General features: G+C 31.0%; 1 protein-coding gene across 9 annotated transcripts in view; it reads left to right on the plus strand.

Annotated features, from left to right (window-relative positions):
* Positions 1-20,126, plus strand: part of LOC138321897 (myosin heavy chain, skeletal muscle-like) — a 52,742-nt gene that overhangs the window by 22,166 nt on the left and 10,450 nt on the right. For 4 of the 9 annotated variants that reach the window (XM_069265917.1, XM_069265950.1, XM_069265975.1 and 1 more), the window contains 18 exons: positions 1,704-1,817; positions 2,825-2,862; positions 3,168-3,639; positions 4,266-4,358; positions 4,691-4,813; positions 5,118-5,435; positions 5,810-5,879; positions 6,100-6,245; positions 6,467-6,619; positions 7,837-7,974; positions 9,603-9,620; positions 12,372-12,455; positions 12,767-12,874; positions 13,764-13,799; positions 15,775-15,932; positions 16,133-16,298; positions 17,207-17,245; positions 18,860-19,035. In XM_069265917.1, coding sequence (XP_069122018.1) covers positions 1,704-1,817; positions 2,825-2,862; positions 3,168-3,639; positions 4,266-4,358; positions 4,691-4,813; positions 5,118-5,435; positions 5,810-5,879; positions 6,100-6,245; positions 6,467-6,619; positions 7,837-7,974; positions 9,603-9,620; positions 12,372-12,455; positions 12,767-12,874; positions 13,764-13,799; positions 15,775-15,932; positions 16,133-16,298; positions 17,207-17,245; positions 18,860-19,035 — 2,450 coding nt within the window. Of the gene's footprint in view, positions 1-1,703; positions 1,818-2,824; positions 2,863-3,167; positions 3,640-4,265; positions 4,359-4,690; positions 4,814-5,117; positions 5,436-5,809; positions 5,880-6,099; positions 6,246-6,466; positions 6,620-7,836; positions 7,975-9,602; positions 9,621-12,371; positions 12,456-12,766; positions 12,875-13,763; positions 13,800-15,064; positions 15,089-15,774; positions 15,933-16,132; positions 16,299-17,206; positions 17,246-18,859; positions 19,036-20,126 lie in introns of all 9 variants that reach the window. The other 5 variants (XM_069265926.1, XM_069265958.1, XM_069265943.1 and 2 more) reach the window with 5 other exon arrangements.

The raw sequence follows: 20,126 nt of genomic DNA on the forward strand, positions 1-20,126 counted from the left end.
ATTCTATTAAATTTCAAACCTGATTAAATGTAATTAAAACCTGATGGCACATAAGATCTTTTGTTATAGATTAAGTTCATATATAATTCATAATGGATTAATCAAAATCAGTTTATTTTAGGTAAATTTGATATATTCTTTGAGACATGAAACTCACAATGATCAGGCATTTTGAAACCTTATTTGAAGGATTTTTCAGTGCAATGTGAAAATAAAACCTGTCATAAGCTAGCTAATTTCAAAGCTATAAAAACTAATATCAAAACAAAATATTTTTATAACAGTTTAATACAGTTACTGCTTTTATGTATGTTTTAATTACCTAATTATTTAAAATGATGCATAAATATATAAATCAGCGGTTTGTCCGATGAAAACAAAAAAATAATCATAATTTATAAACCTGCTTCAAAAAATTTAGAAAAAAATGCATTTTAACCTATTATCATTCAAGTAAAATCTTCTGTCCTTTCTATGTAAATGTAGCTTTCTTTAGAAAAAAACATTTACAATATTTCAAAAATATAAATATAGAAACTTCTATTAGAATCTTACCTATTTAATCATATATTATTTATCATTTATATATTCAGAAATGAATTAAGCTATGAATTGATATCAATGTTGATCTTATTAATATATTCGACCTTTTCATTCTTGAATTTCTAACCATCTTTTACTTAAACTTATCCAATGTACCAGGCCCCAGTTTCATGAACATTCCTTAAATTTAAGGAATCCCTTGCCTTAAAATTCTCCATAGGAAAGCATAACAGATTTTAAGGAAGGCTGCTTAACTTAAGATTTTTTCCTTAACTCTTGTAATGCTTTTCTATGGGGAAATTTAAGTTAAGGAATTCCTTAAAGTTAAGTAATGTTCATAAAACTGGGCCCTGCAGATCCATCCATGATCCATCCACGAAATCCTTTATACTTGAATGAACATTTGAGTTTATCTAATAATATACTATCCATTTTGCAAAATTTATTCTTTAAAGGTATTATAATGATTTTCCCCTCCCAAAATAAATCCAATAACTTGATTACATGAGTAGTTATCCTTTTGTAACAGAAATTCAAGGACAAATCAATGAACATTTTTTTACCCACTGTATATATGATTTATTGATTCAGGAAATGACTTGTTAGTAATTATTGAAAATTTCATTTATTATACTATCTTTAAATTATTTCTATAAATAATTTGTTAAATATTTCTTATTTATGTATTTTCTGTATTAGTCTTGTAACAGATATTTTTATGATTTTTATGCTTGAAGAATTATGAAACTATGATTTATACTTATTTACTTTTATATGTGTGTGTGTCAGGATATAGGATAAGAGTTGATGTTGTTCATATCCTGGTTTGCTGTTTGATTTACATTTTATTGAGATACTACTCAAAATCAGTGAGAAATCTTCAAAATAATTAAATGCATTAGCTCAATAATTAAGCAAATGCCACATAATTGTATCATATTTATTTTTTATCCATAATAATTTTGAAAATAATTTGATATGATATCAGTTAATTCAACAACAGTTTTTATTACTATTTTGATTGTAAAAGAAAACCAGGTCATGAACAGTTAACGCTTGTATGCTTGTATTTGTGACATAATTACAATTTAATATATATGCTTTATGTAAGAGAAATGGCTGACTGAATTCTATCCAGGATTAATTTGCCTTTTCATCAGATTATATTGGCTCATGTCAAGGACCAGAACCTAAAGCTCAGTAAAGAAGTTAACACACTAAGTACTGATTTAGAGCAAAGCAAGAAAGCAGAAGGCGATTTGAATCAAAAGCTGGTAAGACTAAGATGATCATGTTCATATACAAATTTCATTCACCTGTTAGTCTTTAGTGAGCACGTGCACCGATGCATTGTAAAAAACATCTAGAACACTGGATTTTACGAAATCAACTAATATATATTTGCCCATCTAGCTGTTTAATAGGTTGGTTTGAATGATCAAACCCTGTTAGGATTTGAAACTTCACAAGAATGCTCTTTTGTGTGCTAGCTGTTGTAAGTTTTCATATGAATTTTACCATTTAGTTACATGCGTAATATAGTGGGTAAGGCATTAATTGGTATTTAGTTGAAATAACTTGTGTCTAATCCCATGTTGTTTCTATTTTCAACAATAAATAAAAAGATTGAGTAGAAGATACAATAGCAGCTGTTACAATCTATACCATCATAGTCAGTGATGTGTCCTGCTTCCACAGTGTTAGGATGAAGTTGTTGTGTTGTGTTGGACACAACCACCTTAGAATTTCATAGTTTAGATTTCTGCTAAACTATGGGTGTTAGATCTGATGGCTATAATTTCTGATATTCTACTTATTTACCTTCTCCATTGAAGTCACATTAGCTGTTAAGTTGCTACATACATGTATGTTAAGTTTGATTTTCCGGGGACTTGACAAATGGAATTTTCTTATCATAACCTGCATGATCAAATTACCCATATATGCTTTTAATGAAGTAATGCTTTGCTTGATCTAACTTCATGTTCTCATATAACCATTGCATGTTGCTTGCATGTAATTAATATAAATATACATACATGTACTAACATCATAAATAGGAAATAAACCTCAAAAGATTTCAAAAATATTACTTCATCTGATGGTATCATATATCTAATAAATGACTGTGAAGTTAGACTTATGCATACAGCATCCATATTTTTCCCAAACTGTTTTGATTGAATTAAAGATTTAGCTTTATTTTGTTGAATGGTTAGTGAAGGTGGATTACTTTTTTGAAATGTCAAAAAATACATTTGAAATAATTATTGAATTCCAGGAGGACTTACAGCATCAACACGATGAGGCCAATGACAGGTGAGGTTACAAAAATTGAAAAAAAAATTAGCTTAATCTGACAGAGAATGACAAATCAAATTCTTTTACTGTTAAGAATTTGCAATATAAAGAGTGATAATAAAAAAGACTTATTTTTCTCCTTGCCAGCCCACTGTTGTGTTTACAATTTCTGAGTAATATATGGAAAATAATACCCTTTTCATGCACGTTTTAGTTTTACTGCAGGTCTATTGCCTGCATTTGTAAAGGTTCTGTAGTAGCAAACTAGACTAAAGGAACAATGATAAATGTAAAATGGTAAAATTACCTTTCGATGTTTACAGGTATAACAAAGAAGTGGAAGACTTGAAGTCAAAACTCCAGCTGACATTTTCTGAACTTGGTAGATCTAAAACCCTTTTAGAGGAACAGTATGAACAGAATAGTGAACTTCAAGACCAACTTCAGCAGCTTGAACGAACTCTTAACGAAACATGTCAAACGAAAACTGCCATAGAGACAAAAGCTAATGAGGCGACCAATCTCACCCAGCAAATTAGTGAACTTGAACATCAGTTGTTAGAGAAGGGTACACTGGAACAAATGTTTGAGGATAAAAAGGACGAGATCTCTTTGTTAGAAAAGGAATTAGATGAGCTAGAAGGATTAAAGTTTGAGCTTGAAGATACAAGAGATCAACTTGAAAAGGAGCACAATATTCGTTTGAAGATGGAGTCGACTATACATGAGTTGGAACAAATGATTGATGACCAGAAAATGGATCATGAAAATTTACAGCAAACTCTTAATGCAAAGGTAAGGTATTCAAAAATCTAACAATAACAGTGATTGGAGAAACGTTGCAGGTCGATTATAACTATATTGAGAGATTATATTATTTCAAGATGGGTTCTAGACAGTATATAAAGAAAAAAAAGAAGGAAAACGAAAAGACAAGTGTTTAAGATATAAAAAAAATTATTGAACTAATAGATTGATTTTACTTTTCCCAGCTAGTATGACAATTAACAAAGAAAATGTATTTTTTTACAGTTTGGATATGAGGTAAAGTCACTGATAAAGTGAAATTTTAGTTTGTTTGTATGTGAAATATTTAGACTAATTGTATGATTTATGCTGAATGAAGAAGTGGATTTAAATAATCAATTTTGTTTTGTAGTTTTGTTTTGTTTGATTTTATTTTCATTTTAAGCAGTAACATCTATTATCCAATAGTAATTTACATCAACAGAGTAAAATTGCGATAAGACATTCAAATAGGTTTTAGTGAGAATTTCAAAATCCTTATCCATGTATATTTATTTTGCATATTATTTGTTTTCATTTATATTTTGTTTGTTATGGTTGAAAATTACACGTTTTTGTGTGATGAAATTAAACTTACTAACATTTTGTTCTTTGAAAATTGGTGTTGTTTTCAGTTAAAAACATATGAAAATCGTGTGAAGGCTTTACAAGATGATTTGTTTGCTGCCCAGGATGAGATTCAGACTATGCAGGACACTCACGAAAAGGTGCGATAACTCTTACCAGCACATAGCTAAATCTCATTGTGCAACATATATTGATTTTCTAAACAAAAATGGGCCGGGAAGCAATATGTAGTAATACGTATCTAGTATGATTTACCTATAACTACATAAAAAGGGTAATAAACTTACTATTAAAGAACAGCAAATTTGATGTGAAAATGGCTCCTCCAACATTAAATCAAATCTATTGTATCTATTTGAACTAGACCATCACAAAACTGAAATCATTAACTACAATAAGTATGATAAGACACCTGATGTGCTGTATTCATTACATTGAGGTTAATACTGAGATTTATGAAATGTTATCTTAGGAGCTGCAAAAGGTCAAGGCTATGAACATTGACCTTCAGGAGAGGATACAGGTAGAAAAAGGTCAAAGTCTCCAGGCTGAGGTCAACAGTGCTACTCAAAGGATTGATGCTCAAAAACTGGAGGTTAGTTCATCCGATACTCCTAAATACATTGTATGTATAGTCTGATTGGTCTCCATTTCAATGATACTTGGTTGTCCGAGTTAAGTCGTGATTTGTGAAGTGATGGCTGTGATTTATAAAAAACGAAATCAAAAACAAGTTTGATTATATCAATAAAGATATGAAAAGCAAATATAAATGTTTTTTTTTGTATGATTTTAAGTTTTTACTAGATATATATCCAGTAAAATATATAGCATATAGAAATTTGAACTTGATGTATTTGTAAAAAAAATAAACAAAAAAACTTTAATTATTTTTTTAGAATCTGGAGCGGCAGATAGAAACCTTAAAGATCCGCCTATCTGAATCTAACAAGGAACTGGAACTGTTGACACGTGAGAAAAGTGCAAAAGAACATGAGATCAAGGTGCTAAATGAATCTGTGAAACAGAACGAGATTGATGGCCGAACTGTGAATACACTTAAAAAGGAGTTGACCACTGCCCAACGGGAACTTGAACACTTACGCCTGTCCACAAAATATAGCGAAGATGAAAGACAACGACATATGGATAAAATACACTCCTTAGAGGACTACTCTAAACAGCTGGAGCTCGATAATAGGGAGACAGCCAGTAAAGTAAGTTTGGTCAATAACAGCAAATAATTTGTCCATGGTTCTGTAAGAGTTCAGAAAGTCAAAAACAAATTATCTAACCAGTGGCTCATTAAGGAATTCTTTTCGTTTCCCTTAAATACATGTTTATTTTCTTAGTACTTAACCACTTGGCAGTAACCACAAAAATGTTAGAATCCTGGTCATGGGATCAATTAATCCTGGTCACAGCACCAATTTTGTAATAGAAACAAGATATTAACGCATAACATTAATGGGGATATTATCAACCAGATTGTTTCACAGCAAAGACTCTTCAATTATAAATCAAAGGAATTTTCGATAATGAGGTGTATTTATAACTTTATTTTTATCAATTTTTAACCACTGTATTTTAGCTATCAGATTCAACATCAAAAGTAAAGAACCTAGAGGATCAACTGAAGAGAGACAAGCAACGCAACTCAGGTAATTTTTTTTTAAATTGTGGTGTATTGTATATAAGATTTATGCTCAAAAGGTTATCTTCTGTTTTTTCATTTCTGTTTTATTTAAATGGACGGACGAAAAAAAGTTGACTCCATATCCTGGAGGTTTCACCATTTCACTGCTGATTTTAATTTGACATTGTCAAAAAATATTCATCAAACGTCAGAATGATAAAAGCTCCTTTGTGATTTTGTTACAGACAAACAGTACCAGAGTAGTCTGCATGTCACACAGGTGGAAAAGGACCTTGAGGAGAGCACCAAGCAGAACAGACATCTCAGAGATGATCTCCAGAAGAAACAGACGTATGTGATGAGACTAGAGGCAGATGCTATAGGGAATGCGGTAAGGCAACCTTGTTATGTTGGATCCTTAATTTACGTCTATTGTTATAAACAGATATTAATAAATGGTTCAGTCATGGATTAAATCAGACAATGTGATGTCACAAGCGTTGTGTACTTTTAATTTTACTTATCATCAAATTTGGAAAGATCTAAATATTGACATTCTTAAGCATTTATTTGACAAGTATACTATTCTTCAATTATATTTGCTGTTTCAAGGCAAAGTATGAGAGTACTATAGCAAGACTGGAGACAGAACTTGGGGACATGAAGTCATACCACAAAAAGGAAGTAGAAAGTACACAAGATAGACTAGATGCAGCCAACCGGGAACTTGGACACCTCAGGGAACAGCTCAGAGATAAGGAACAGGTGGGCTGGATACTTTCTGTTAAAGAGAAATCTCTATTCGTCATATTTCCCGTTATCTGTAAGAGGTTTTTTTCTGCAGGAAAAATAATTATTTTTTTATCTAGCCTAATATTTGAATGCTTTTTTAGCCCACCATCATGGTGGGCTAATCAAATCGCCTTTCGTTTGTGGTCCGTTTTCTGTCCGTCCGTCCGTCCATTAACAATTCTTGTTATCGCTATTTCTCAGAGAGTGCTGAAGGGATCTTTCTCAAATTTCTTATGTAGGTTCTCCTAGGGCCCTAGTTATGCATATTGCATTTTGAAACCAATTGGTCCACAAGATGGCTGCCTGACAGCCATCTTGGATTTTGATTGTTAAAGTTTGTTATCGCTATTTCTGAGAAGGTTATGAAGGGATCATTCTAAAATTTCATATGTAGGTTTCCCTAGGGCCCTTGTTGTGCATATTGCATTTTGGGACCAATCGGTCAACAAGATGGCCGCTAGGCAGCCATCTTGGATTTTGAAAGTTAAAGTTTGTTATCACTGTTTCTCAAACGGTACTGAAGGGATCATTCTCAAATTGCATATGTAGGTTCCCCAGGGGCCCTAGTTATGCATATCACAATTTTGGACTGATCGGTTAACAGGATGGCAACCAGGCAGCCATCTTTAATTTTGATAGTTTAAGTTTGTTATCGCTATTTCTCAGAAAGCACTGAAGGGATCATTCTCAAATTTCATATGTAGGTTTCCTGAGGGACTTAGTTGTGCATATCGCATTTTGGGACTGATCGGTCAACATGGCCGACAGGTAGCCATCTTGGATTTTGATTATTGAAGTTTGTGAGTGTTATATTTCTCAGAAAATATTGAAAGGATATTTCTCAAATTTCATATACAGTAATATGTAGTAAAAGTTTGAAAAGCTGAGAAAAGATCCCCTTTCCATTGTCAGATGTAGATCTTTCTTAGGTGGGCACTAAGATCCCTCTGGGATCTCTTGTTTATTATTCAGGTAACTAACTTTTTCCAGTCAGCCATTTTCTGTTTTTGGAAAATGATAATATTTTTGCTTTCTGTCTTACTTATTTTTGGGTGAATCTTAGCTAACTCAAAATTTTATTTGTTTGCTAAGAATTGTAAAGGTAAACACGTTCTAATCATTTGAAATATACTACTTGCGACAAAAATGAATTTATAATTAAGAAATATTTTTCCTGTATGTGTCCACAGGAGGCCAGTAACCATTTGCAGGAGGTCAGTCGGTCTAAAGGTGCATCAGACCGTCTCGAGGCTCAACTTCAAACAGAGATAAAGATACGCACGGATATGGAAAATCGCAACACTTCTCTTGACCAGGAGGTTAGCAAGGTAAGGGCAAGGTCATTGAAATATTTTGACATGGTCAAAAACATTGGGAACTGCTTAGTATGTTGATTTTAGGGAGTGATTTCAGGATGATTTTTGTTTTTGACTTATGTTTTGCTTTTGTTGGGATTTTAATGCATATATGAGTGATTTTGTTTATGTTTTTTTTATCTGTAAGTTTACATCGATTTTTGCTGGGATTTTATGGTATTTGTTTACTTTTATGATTAATAAGGAGCAACTAAACTTTAAAATATAGTTTTAATATAAAAATAAGGATTTCAAAATATCGTTAGAAATTAAACAGCTCTACTCATTTATGAAAATGCTTTTTTATTATTTTCCTTTTGTAAAAACCATTCCAACAAATTCTCTTTCAAAATATTTTTTTGGTGAATTTGGGTTGATAAATAACAACACCCGGACAGTTTTTCTGATAGAAACAACACACTATTCATAAGGTACAATTGCATCCTTGAAAACAAATAATATATCTAGATATTTTGTGCATTTTAAACAAAATTTCCCATTCATCAATACTATTCATGAAGAGATCATCATTCTTATGTTCATAGTCATTTAATCCCTTCCACATCACACTAATATTAGCGCCTTAAATGTCAGGGATACTGAAAGTAGTTTTCATTGAGGTGGGGGGGCGTGACTACGATTTCCTTTAGCAGATTTTATTATAAACTATCTTTTTCTCTTGTTACTCAAAATAAAGCATTGTCGTTTTTGTATATCATTTTATCAAGTTTGAAACAACTAAACAAAATCACAAGAATAATCAATCAAAATCACAAAGATAATCAATCAACTTGTCGTTTACATGTTAAGAGTTTTACAAATCTGACACATTTTTCAGTTCCTTTATCGTGTAATATGTTAGATTTTTGTTATTTATCTATTAAAGTAGACATACTATCCTAAATGTATTCTAAAATTCTGTCGTCCTGTTCACATTCCGGATTTAGCCTCTGTTTCATTATGTAAAATTTACCTTTAACATCTTGAAATTAAAGGTCTGTTGTTGTGTGTAACTATTCATTTATCTTTCGCAATCTTTGTTAAGTTCTCTTAGTTTCTTAATTCTTCATTAGATTTAGCTTGCTAGACCTTTTGCTAGCATTTCAAGTCCAGATTAATTAATATGTTGCTTCTATGGCCAGTAATTATAGTAAATTTTATGAAATGACGAAGGACTTAATTCAATTTCTTTTAAATTCTGATTACTGTATTCTCCCTCTCTTTTTGATATTTATTTATACTTGAATGTATTTTGCATTGATGTTCATTCACCATCAATGATCAAAATGTATTATGATCCAGAAAAAGAATGTTTAAATGACAAAAATTCGAATAATACATAAATTAGCGTTCTTCACCAAGAAATTCTTATTGGGGACGGGGAAAATATCTGAAAGATGTTTTGCAAAAAAAATGATTTTTTTTACATTTAAGTGAATGAAAGTTTCATTATAAATATAGAAAAAAATACTAACATGGACTTAATTTTGGACATTTTAGGGATCATTTATCATCATATTAACTAATACCATCATATCTATGCCATCTTCTATTTTGCTGTGTGATATTTTACATGCCCTTAATGCCCGTTTAATTTCCAGATCCTGAGGTCTAGGAATGTATGTACTGTACAACTATTTTAGTTTTTGTCTGTACTTGTCTGGATTTGGACTTTTGTAGCATTTCTATCTTTTCTTTTATTCTTCATTAAGGAATATTAATTGTTTGCCCACGCTAAACCAAGCCTCAGTTTCTTTTATAAAAGGATCTTTGTGTGAAAATCCTGGTTTTGATTTTCCTACGAAATTTGATAATTTAAGTCTTTATCACTGACAGGTTTTTGTTTCCAACTGCAAATTTGATAATTTAAGTCTTTATCACTGACAGGTTTTTGTTTCCAACTGCAATTATTTACAAAACTGTGGCTTAAACAATCTTTGCATGGGCAAAATATTACTCAAATAATTATATCTTTCAGCAATTCTTGCTCTTTGTTTACTTTTTATTGACTATTGACCAAAAAGTAATCGTGGACAAAACCAAGAATTACTGATTATGTGTTAAGCACAGAATTTATTGTAAATATGTTGAATCTCTCTCTATCCATTTACGCCGTTCTTTGGGATTATTCACAATATTCTTTGTTATGTAGTTCTCTCTTATTGTCATTAATTGATGTTGTGATATTTCCAATTAGTATAATCACGATTCCTGGCATGTTGATTGTAGATATACCTGTTGTACTCCTTATTGAAACTTTAACCATGGTATAATTGGTCTTGATGTTAGTATTAGAAGTGTATCTTTCCGCAGATTTTATTGTCCTCTTGGTATAAATTGACCTCATCGAATAGTATTTAGTTTTGAATTATTACAGAAAATTATTGTTGATCACAACTTGAACGTTTAAAGCATCAGAAATTGGAATTTTTGAGGGAACTTTAAGTTTTTCAAACTCTGTGGAAAGCATGACAATCGTGTTGATATCATGTATATGTTTTGTGTTGGCGAAAACAATGACTTAATAACTTTTTCCTCACCGACCTCTTACCTTTGAAATGTCCAGCATTATTGGAAATAGAGACTATTGTTTAGGCATTTCAGGCTTTTATAATATGTAACGTTAAGTGTTTGACCTTAGTTATACATTCCAATTGTCCTTGTGATCAATCATAAGTTGCTTACTTTTCCTGAACCTTTAGTTATATCATTTATCTATGTATACAAGAAACACTTGTAAACTGGCTTTCAGTACTTTGGGCCATAACACATGATACTTCATTGCATCGTACTGAAAATAATTTATTATATAATATTTGCCCCTGTAACTTGGATTTTGGAACACCTATGACTTATATTTCATAAATCATCATACATTTTACTAATCTTATTCATTTTGATCATTTCATAATATTTGTTTTCATCAAATTCGTTCATCGATTTCTTTCATATTTTTTCGTTTATTGAATTTGGGACTACCTTGTTTCTAATATGTACATGATTATTTATGGATCATTACTTTTATTGTGTACTTATTCCTTACTTTCTTGAATTGTTCACATTTAGCATTTTCTGTTTTGTTTTAATTGGATTCAACTTTTTCAATGTATTATACGGAAAGTTTTATCATTAAAACTCTCAGATAACTAGTTTAATTTTTACATATAGAAATCAGCTCAGGAAGGTCCATTTTTTATCTGAAATGAGTAAAGGCAAATAGAGCTTGCATGTTTAATATTTACAGACAAAATTATAAAGTTATGCTTCCAATCAAGGATAGATTAAGAATTGATATTGGAATCGTGTTTTACATAAATCATTAGAAGAATTTTCTTAATTAATCGTTTCATTTCGAAGCAACTTTCAATAGCACTTCATAAAGGGGTCTGCATTACATCAACTTTATAACATGCAATAATATTTTGTTTTTTTGTTTGTTTGGATTTGCTGCCTAGCAACTGTTCTGCTATGCTAATCCTAACTTATATAGCTTATATCTCGCTTAATTCTACAAGAAATTGCTGTGAAACAACTTCTTTTTCAAAGAAAAACACTCTAAACATAACTTTAAAACAGGACTGACACTAACTTGTACATTGTAAATGCTCGGGTAATGGTTTTTTCTGTTTTTTGCTATACATGTACATGACAAAAACCTGGTTATGTTTGATCCTTTATAGTTGTGATCAACTTAAGTGTTTTACGACATATCAATCAACAAGTGATACTACAAACGGTAGAAATAACTACGTTATACTGAGTTGAGAAATTTAACCAAAAATTAGGAACTTAAAAAGGAAAAATGTTTTCATATGAAACAAAGGTGGAAAACTACATAGAAAAAATAGATTGCAGTGTGGCATTTATAATGAGGAAAAACTGAAGCAATGACAGTGATCATGATAGTGACGAAAAGATTTCAGTTGAAATATGTAAGGGGATTTGTCTGGTAAAACAGAAAGTAGAAGAAAAACATCGTAGGGATAGTTAAAAAATAAGTACTATTTAGAAATTAAAAATAAGTACTATATAGAAATAAATCTCTTTCCTACTCTGGTAGAATAAGCGATACGTGCAATAAATTGTCATGATACGAATGTCAACTAAGAATCGATACATATTAATAGCATGTTAAAATTGTAGTATTTAATTGTGGAAATAAACCAGTAATATGTATTGCTTTGAATATAATGACAGTGCTGCACATAGTGCGATTGAGTGCGGGAATTTTTAAAAAGAGAGACTAATTATGAAAAATTAAAATGACAAACTAAAAATTAAGTCTTTTCTTTTTACGTGGTCTATTTTCTGTTAATCAGATTACTTTGAATTTTTCACAGTTTCCCCATTGTTATTATGCTTTGTGACAGGTATGGACACAAGTAAGAACACTTATGGAGAAGAATGCTTCACTTGAGGCCAGTAAGCGAAGCCTGGAGGATGAATTAGAACGGGTAAGATATTGACCTCTACACTGACGGATAGTTTGATGTCAAAAAGACATCAAATCCAAATGCCTAAAACGATAGTCTAATAATTATGTAAAGCCCTGTTTTCTTTAAAACATTTTCTATTTTTGTGATATGATTTTAATTGACTTCTTTTCTACTGTAATAAAAAATAGAAGCCAAAATAATTAAGTAATTTTCTTACCTGTACTCAAAGGTTTCTGATGATGTTTTGCTCATTTAAAGAGTCGCGTGTTCTGGTATTTACGGGCTGTTGCTGGGAAAATAAATCTTGATTTAAGGTCTTTATTTTACAGAAAAGATCCACATCTCGTCAATCTGAGACATCTTTCGCCCACTCAACAGCCTCACAGGAAGTGGCCATGAAGTCATTGTCATCTCGGGCTGACATCGCCGAGAAGCGGGTAGGTTTTCCTGTTTATAGTAAATAGCATGGATGTTAAAGATTATCTTCAATTAGGTTTAAAAATTGATCAATATTTATATAATGACAATTACATGTTGGTAAATTCCTTAGCGTAGAGCAATACCCTAAATCGTAATTTTGTAAAACTATCAACAATTTTCTGTGCAATTATTCTTCATAATCTTACTTTCGATCTTTCTCTAAACTATATGGAGAGCCTGAAAATGAAAGCTACACACCAGTAGACCAAGCCCTGATTTCTCGAAACTAACATCACCGACTTTATTTTCTGTTTATAAATGTAACCTATATGATATTTGTCTATATTTAACTGGAGTTTGTTTCGAGAAATTGGGATATGGACGTCTTCCACTTTTATCTGTATTGGTTAAAATGCAATTTGCAAATCTTAATCCTAAAAAATGGATTATAAAAGTCTTGACCCTTGACACTATAAATGTTAACTTTACTTTTACAAACAAGCATAACTATTATTTAACATAGTAATAAACAAATATGGAAAAAATGAGTACAGAAGTATTATTATTATCATAGATCAGTTATATCTTACTTATAATGTAATATCTTTATAAGCTTTGTTTTCTCAATAATGATTCTCTGAAATTGTTCTTGATCACACCAAATGATATCGTTTAAAATGTTTTCAAAATTTTGACGTTATTAAAAAAACTTTACTTGTTATACTTTTTAATTAGAAGGTGATTGTCAATGGATGCATTAAGTAACTTTATGTTACTTCATAGTTTCATTGAGACTTTAGCTCACTTTGGGTTTTTTTCTTAATGATTTATTGACCACTTCATTTTCATTCTTATTGAGAAATCAAACTTCAACTCTCTGATATTTCCAATCTCTGTATATTAAAGGGAGTTGTTCCAAAAGCTCAAATATTCGTTGATAAAGTAAGTAGGTAGAGAAAGTTGAATATGTAGATATCTTCAATACACTGTCTAGATGAAACACTATTTTATTTTGTTAAAATGAAATTACCTTCTGTTTTAATCGATTCGTCCCTGCACGCCACAGAAAGGAGTAAGTTTGACACTAAGCGATTATAGTCAGGATACACGAGTTAAATATTTAAAAGTAAAAAAAAAGAAGCAATTACCAGAATACCTTATGCAGTAATGCATAATGATACCCGCCATTTCTTAATTAAGCTAAAGAAATCATTAGATTTTTTTGAAAAAACACGGCAATCAATAATATTTGATTACTTAAGAACATATTACTAGGATATTGAATAAGGCATACGACATATTTGGTACAAGATGCAAAGGTTTGCTATGGATATCTGATTCATCAGTACTAAATTTCACACAATAAAAATAATATTTCTTTGATAGAATAAATGTCAAAATGCAAAATACATTTATGACGTACATTTGTGCATTTAGCTTCTAAATATAAAATAAGACAACTTCTCACATGGAGAAGTACTACTTTTGTAAAGGAGGTCATTGTTTTGTTATTACTTGGCTTGGTATATGAAATGTTCATGTGATCATTCAGTTTTGATTAAAATGTTAAAAAAACAACTATAAAAATGAACGTGTGTAGGGTCTATTTGTTTTTATTATTTCATCTGTGGTGTCCAGGGACATGAGTAGCTTGGTTTGCGAATAGGAGCCATATGTACGAGCTCAAACTTCTTTCTAAAGATTTAATTTCAATACATATTCTTTGGTTTGTGTTCTCCTCTTTTGATTATGTACTCCTCTCTCCTGCTGATGATAGTTTTTGAACGTTTCTTTGACGGTAGCAAACTCTCTCGCCATTTTCCTTTCATGACCCTTAAGTCATGTCATAATGTAGAGTATTATTGTGAATTGTTCTAAATATTTCTATCGCATCGAAGTTAAAGGATTACACCTTCCCTTTTCTACATTATAGCCAGTTATCATCAAAGCTTCGCGGGGATGACTGATATGTGGGATACTGATATTTTTGCAAAACATATACATGTATATAAAGCAGTTAGAAACGTGAAGTTATTGCAGTGAAAGGAAATAATTTTTCATTGAAATTGGCCATTTCAAGTTACGTAACTTTTTTATTATTGTAACTAGTTCAACACAAACTGATTAACTTGGTTCTTTCTGATACCCTCTCGGTCATATTTTATTATAAAAATCGAAATTTATGTGTCTTTTATTAAACATGCTAGAACGGAGACGATCCAACAAAGGATGTAAGTGGATGCACAATGTCATTAAATGGTTATATTTAGGACAAAACGTCTGTGTTGTATGAACCTGATAACTGTGGAATGGCACTGCCTTTCTAACATTATCTTTCATTTTTGTCACGCACTCCTTTCCTTACATTTAAATGTAGTTATATCTTGCTTGTTTTTTACATCTTTCTGTAACTCTGGGAAGGATTAAAATTTTATAAAATTGCTCTTAAAAACTCAAATTCTTCAAGGAGGATCTTCAAATAATGTTTTTGTTGTTGACATAATTGGTTGTTTTACAACGAAAACGTAAATACCGGCATACTGCATGGTGTTGATATATGAAGTATATTTGTAGTTGTATATATGCTATATTATGCCATAACTTTCACCTGCTTGCATCTGAATGCCTATTTGCTCTTTCCATTGTCTCGTTCTTGGTCGCGTCTTCGTCTTCTTGGTAGACATTCTAAAATGAAATGTGCAGAAAGAATTATAACAAGAACATAAACAATTATTTCTTATCACATTTTTTAAAAAGGACATGTCGAATGTAATGTTAAAGATAGTTAAACATGTATAATTACTTTTCTAATTGCAATGTTTTCTTATTGTATGAACTTACTGTAAATTACAATTAGTAAATATCAGTCACAAACACATTAGAAAGAGTTCAATGTATTTATTTTGTTATATTTCAGGCAGAGAAACTCCAGCAAGAGTTCAACGACGTTTCCTTTAAACTTCGCTCTGTGGAACACCAGCTATCACAGGCAGATGATCTCAAACACACGCTAATGGACAAGAAGGAGCAAATTTCACAACTTCGAAATCAGCTGGAAGCAGAGAAACTACAAAGGTAGGAATTACACCCAGTCGATATACATATTATGTTTTCAATAAAAATTATATTTTAGATCGTTTTGTGTTGCAAGATTACAGTGGTCAGTGTCCAGACCAATATTTCTCTTTATAAATGTAGAGTGAGCGAGTGTTTTTCTTATTACCTGCGTTTGACGTAGCTAAATGTTTTTTTATACCGATAACATTATTTTTTAGAACTCTTCTTGATCAGACAGTTTCTGAATTAAAACACCAAGTCCAACTCTTAAAACAAAGAGAAGCCAAGGTATCAGAGCAAAACCGAGAACTGCAGCACACAATTCTTGATTTGGAGTCAAAGATGGAGGATATGGCAGATCGTAATCAGACTTCGTTGGAAATGGTAAGATTTTATATTTGTTTAATTACCTTATTCATTTTTTTTCAGTTTTGCAAATCAATTCGTAGGCTAATTGTAAAGTAACCATTCTTTATTTCACAGCCTGGCATTATGTCACAGACAATTTAAACAGCTTCATACGCGTTTCGTTGATTTCAATTTGAAGTAGACAAATTTTAAAACTACAATCACAACTCCATGAATTTCATGAAGAATATTTGCTGTTTATGATATAATTTATATAATTTACTGTTCTTTTTATGTTCTTATGTTATCAAAAACACAAAAAACGCTTATTAGTCAATTTCTATTTTGCTATAAAGTGTTGATTGTATTTCACTATATGATATTATATATGCTATTTATTGAAAATGTCCTTGAAAAGGGATATTACTCACTCATATGCCAAATAAGCATGTGCTAATGTGTGTGCAGCTTTAAGGAATTGCTAGAAGAGTGAAATATTTATGAGGTAGAAGGGAGCAGTCAACTTCAACACGTCCATTTTGTTTATTTGTACATGTGTTCCAGTGTGTTGATAATCAGATAATCATGGTATTATAAAATAATTATATAAGCAAGCACTCATCAGACTTATCTTACTAATGTTGATATCGAATATAACATAATTCTAAGTTTTAATCACTCGGTACGATTCTTCCTATTTAACATATAGTGTAGGTTAATTGTTAGATTAATTCAAAATCGCTTTTCGATAATTTACGTCTTGTACTAGCTATATGCTTGAATTATATCTAGCATGTCGGTGTGTATTTGTTACTTTCCAATTTGTCTTGAAAGAGAAAGCAATCACGTCCTATGATAACTGTCAATATAAACCATACATTGAGTTTGCTGTATTCTATTCAGAAATTGATATATTTATTCAATGTTTTTTATGCTTTGGCCAGGATTCAAATGCTTATTTAGGCATCTCCTGGGACTCAAAGGTATTACAGGAGTTTGATTTGCTAGCTTTTAGTCTCGTGTCCATATTTAGTAGCCAAGTTTTGTATGTCTTGCTTTAGTGTCTTTCATTTGCTTTTATCTGTTATTATTTTCTGCTAGTGCTTTAGTGTGTTCAATTTCTGTCACATACAGTGACATTCAAGTGCTTGCTTTTCTGTCTTTAGATCTTCGTTTAGTTGGAAATCTTTGTTGGATGAAATTTGCGTATGCTTTATATTACCATATTATCATCAGATCAAACTTGAGATAAGTTTCTAGCGACTAAATCACATTTTCATTTTCTTGAATGTCAATTTCAGAAGCTAGGTTTATTTATTCTGATATTATATCAATAGTAAGATCTTATTTGTTCTGATATCATATCAACAGTAAGATCTTATTTGTTCTGATATTATATCAACAGTAAGATCTTATTTGTTCTGTTATTATATCAACAGTAAGATCGTATTTGTTCTGATATTATATCAACAGTGGGATCTTATTTGTTCTGATATTATCTTATTTGTTCTGATATTATATCAACAGTAAGATCTTATTTATTCTGATATAATATCAACAGTGAGATATTATTTGTTCTGATATTATATCAACAGTAAGATCGTATTTATTCTGATATTATATCAACAGTGAGATCTTATTTGTTCTGATATTATATCAACAGTAAAATCTTATTTGTTCTGATATTATATCAACAGTAAGATCTATCATCAAAGGAACCTCTGTGCGCTGAGAGTAAATTGTGAAGAATACGCTTCGAGAAAAGCGGAAATAGTGTTAATATTTTTTTCTATCAAATAATCTATTACATAAATGGTATTTCATTTTCTTAAAAGACGTCGATTAATATTGAAAGATAATAAAATCAATCTCTGGATAATCTTTACTTATAAAGTCAAATTTGATTAAGCATTTATGTAAATGTGAATGATGCTATATTCAATATAAGTTACCTTGCTTACATATTGTACTGTTCAGGTTTTATGTCTTCGTGAATGCGTTCTTATTGTCAAAATGTGTAAGTTTATTTCAGTTGGATTGTGTTGTTTTCAGAACTATGTAAAATTGTATCAAATTTGTATGCATATATATATAATTAACGAAATTAATTAAACTGTAAATGTGCTTTTATTTAGCGTGATTTGTATCAATTACATATTAACACATAATTAGGATCTATAAGTCTTTTTTAGAATGCATGCTGTCCGTTCTGTCTTTTTGCTCTTCTAAATGCTGTTGATTTTCTTCCGCAGTCTTTCCAATTATACTTGAATAGAGTTTACTCTCTGTCAATTGTGTTTGTATTTGAATTTCTCGTTGTTCATTTAATTTCTGAAATGTAATTTTATTGTTAGACCAAAGAGATTTAATAATAAGGTTTAGTGATTTTTTGTTTGATATATTTTTTAAATTCTAAGTACAAGAAATATATTAAGAATATATTGCCAATTTCGAATTATTTGTCGAGAATGAACTTTCACTTTTAAACATATATTAGAACATAGAAGATGCGTTATTGCTTTGCAATAATAACAAAATAGGCATGATAGAACAAAAAAAGCAGTTAAAATGTGGCTTTGTTCGCTCTTTGTTTACAGCAACAACACCTGACAGATGTTGGGAAAAGGTCCCTGATGGATCAAATCACAAGACTGCAAAAAGAAGTTAAAGACCTTCAGTATGAACTTCTCACTGTAAATGAACGCCGGGAAATTCAAGAGAGGAAGTATGAAGACCGAAAGATGAAAACGAAGCAGAAGCTAATGAGGGCAAGGTGATTATGGAGTTAATACAATTTTTCGTATTAAACTGAAGGAGATAAAGTCTATATAATTCAGTTGTATTAGGGTTTGATAACATGGAAAGTTTTATGTGAAAACCATTACTCCTATGTAGATCTTATTTGATCGGGTATTGTAGTGGTTAAGTCGCTCACCTTGTACCTAGCCGCCCGCGGTTTGATCCCCGCCGCGGATGTGAAAAGGTAAAGGTCACCTGCCCGATCACTTCCAGTTTCCTTCCACACTAAGACCCCTCGCGCGCTTACGTCCGGGCCACCGATAGTCATTTGCGTAAGTTGTATGACTTATTTCCCAGTCGATGAAGAATGAATAAAGTTTATGTTAAGTATATCATAGGTTTTTAAAACAAGGCACGGTAAAATGATTACATATGAAAACATTTCCACACTATTGAACATTGATATAAGTGAATGTCGAGGTTTTCTTCGTGTATAGGATAATACGTCGTTCTTCATATCTAAGAGGAGGAAATGACTGCACGTATCAGATAATATTTACATTCAATTGTCACTTCTACTATATAAACCAAGGCAGAGTGAAGAATATGACGGTATAAATGACACCCAAAACCTGACCATTATGACGTCACAAATTTTGACGTCATAATGACTGTTCCATCTTGAAGATTAAATCGTCGTTTATAAACTGGTTTACTGGTCTAGCTTACACAATGTAATTAATACAGAGATCCTAAAATGAGTTGATAATGTAAATATAAGCATTAAACTATCTTCCTATGGCAACTATGGTCTATATAGATGCCATAGCTAGCGCACATTATGAAGATTGTCTGCAAAGCTCTGGCATCTATATAGACCATATATGCCATAGGAAAATAGTTTGATGCTTAAAAAATACAATGATTAGTATGTATTATAGTGATATAGGACATCACATTGTTTAGTCTGTTATTCTTTGTGTTGAATTTTCATATCTTTAGTACTCAAGGTTAGTAGGTTAGAAAAGTTGTTTACACGTTACCCCATTTAGTATATAAAATGTATCTAATATTCAAGTTTTCATTTCATTGTGCTATTTTTTAACAATGTCCGGTGACGTCTTC

The sequence above is a fragment of the Argopecten irradians genome, chromosome 1, assembly GCF_041381155.1.
Source record: "Argopecten irradians isolate NY chromosome 1, Ai_NY, whole genome shotgun sequence".
Taxonomy (NCBI): domain Eukaryota; kingdom Metazoa; phylum Mollusca; class Bivalvia; order Pectinida; family Pectinidae; genus Argopecten; species Argopecten irradians.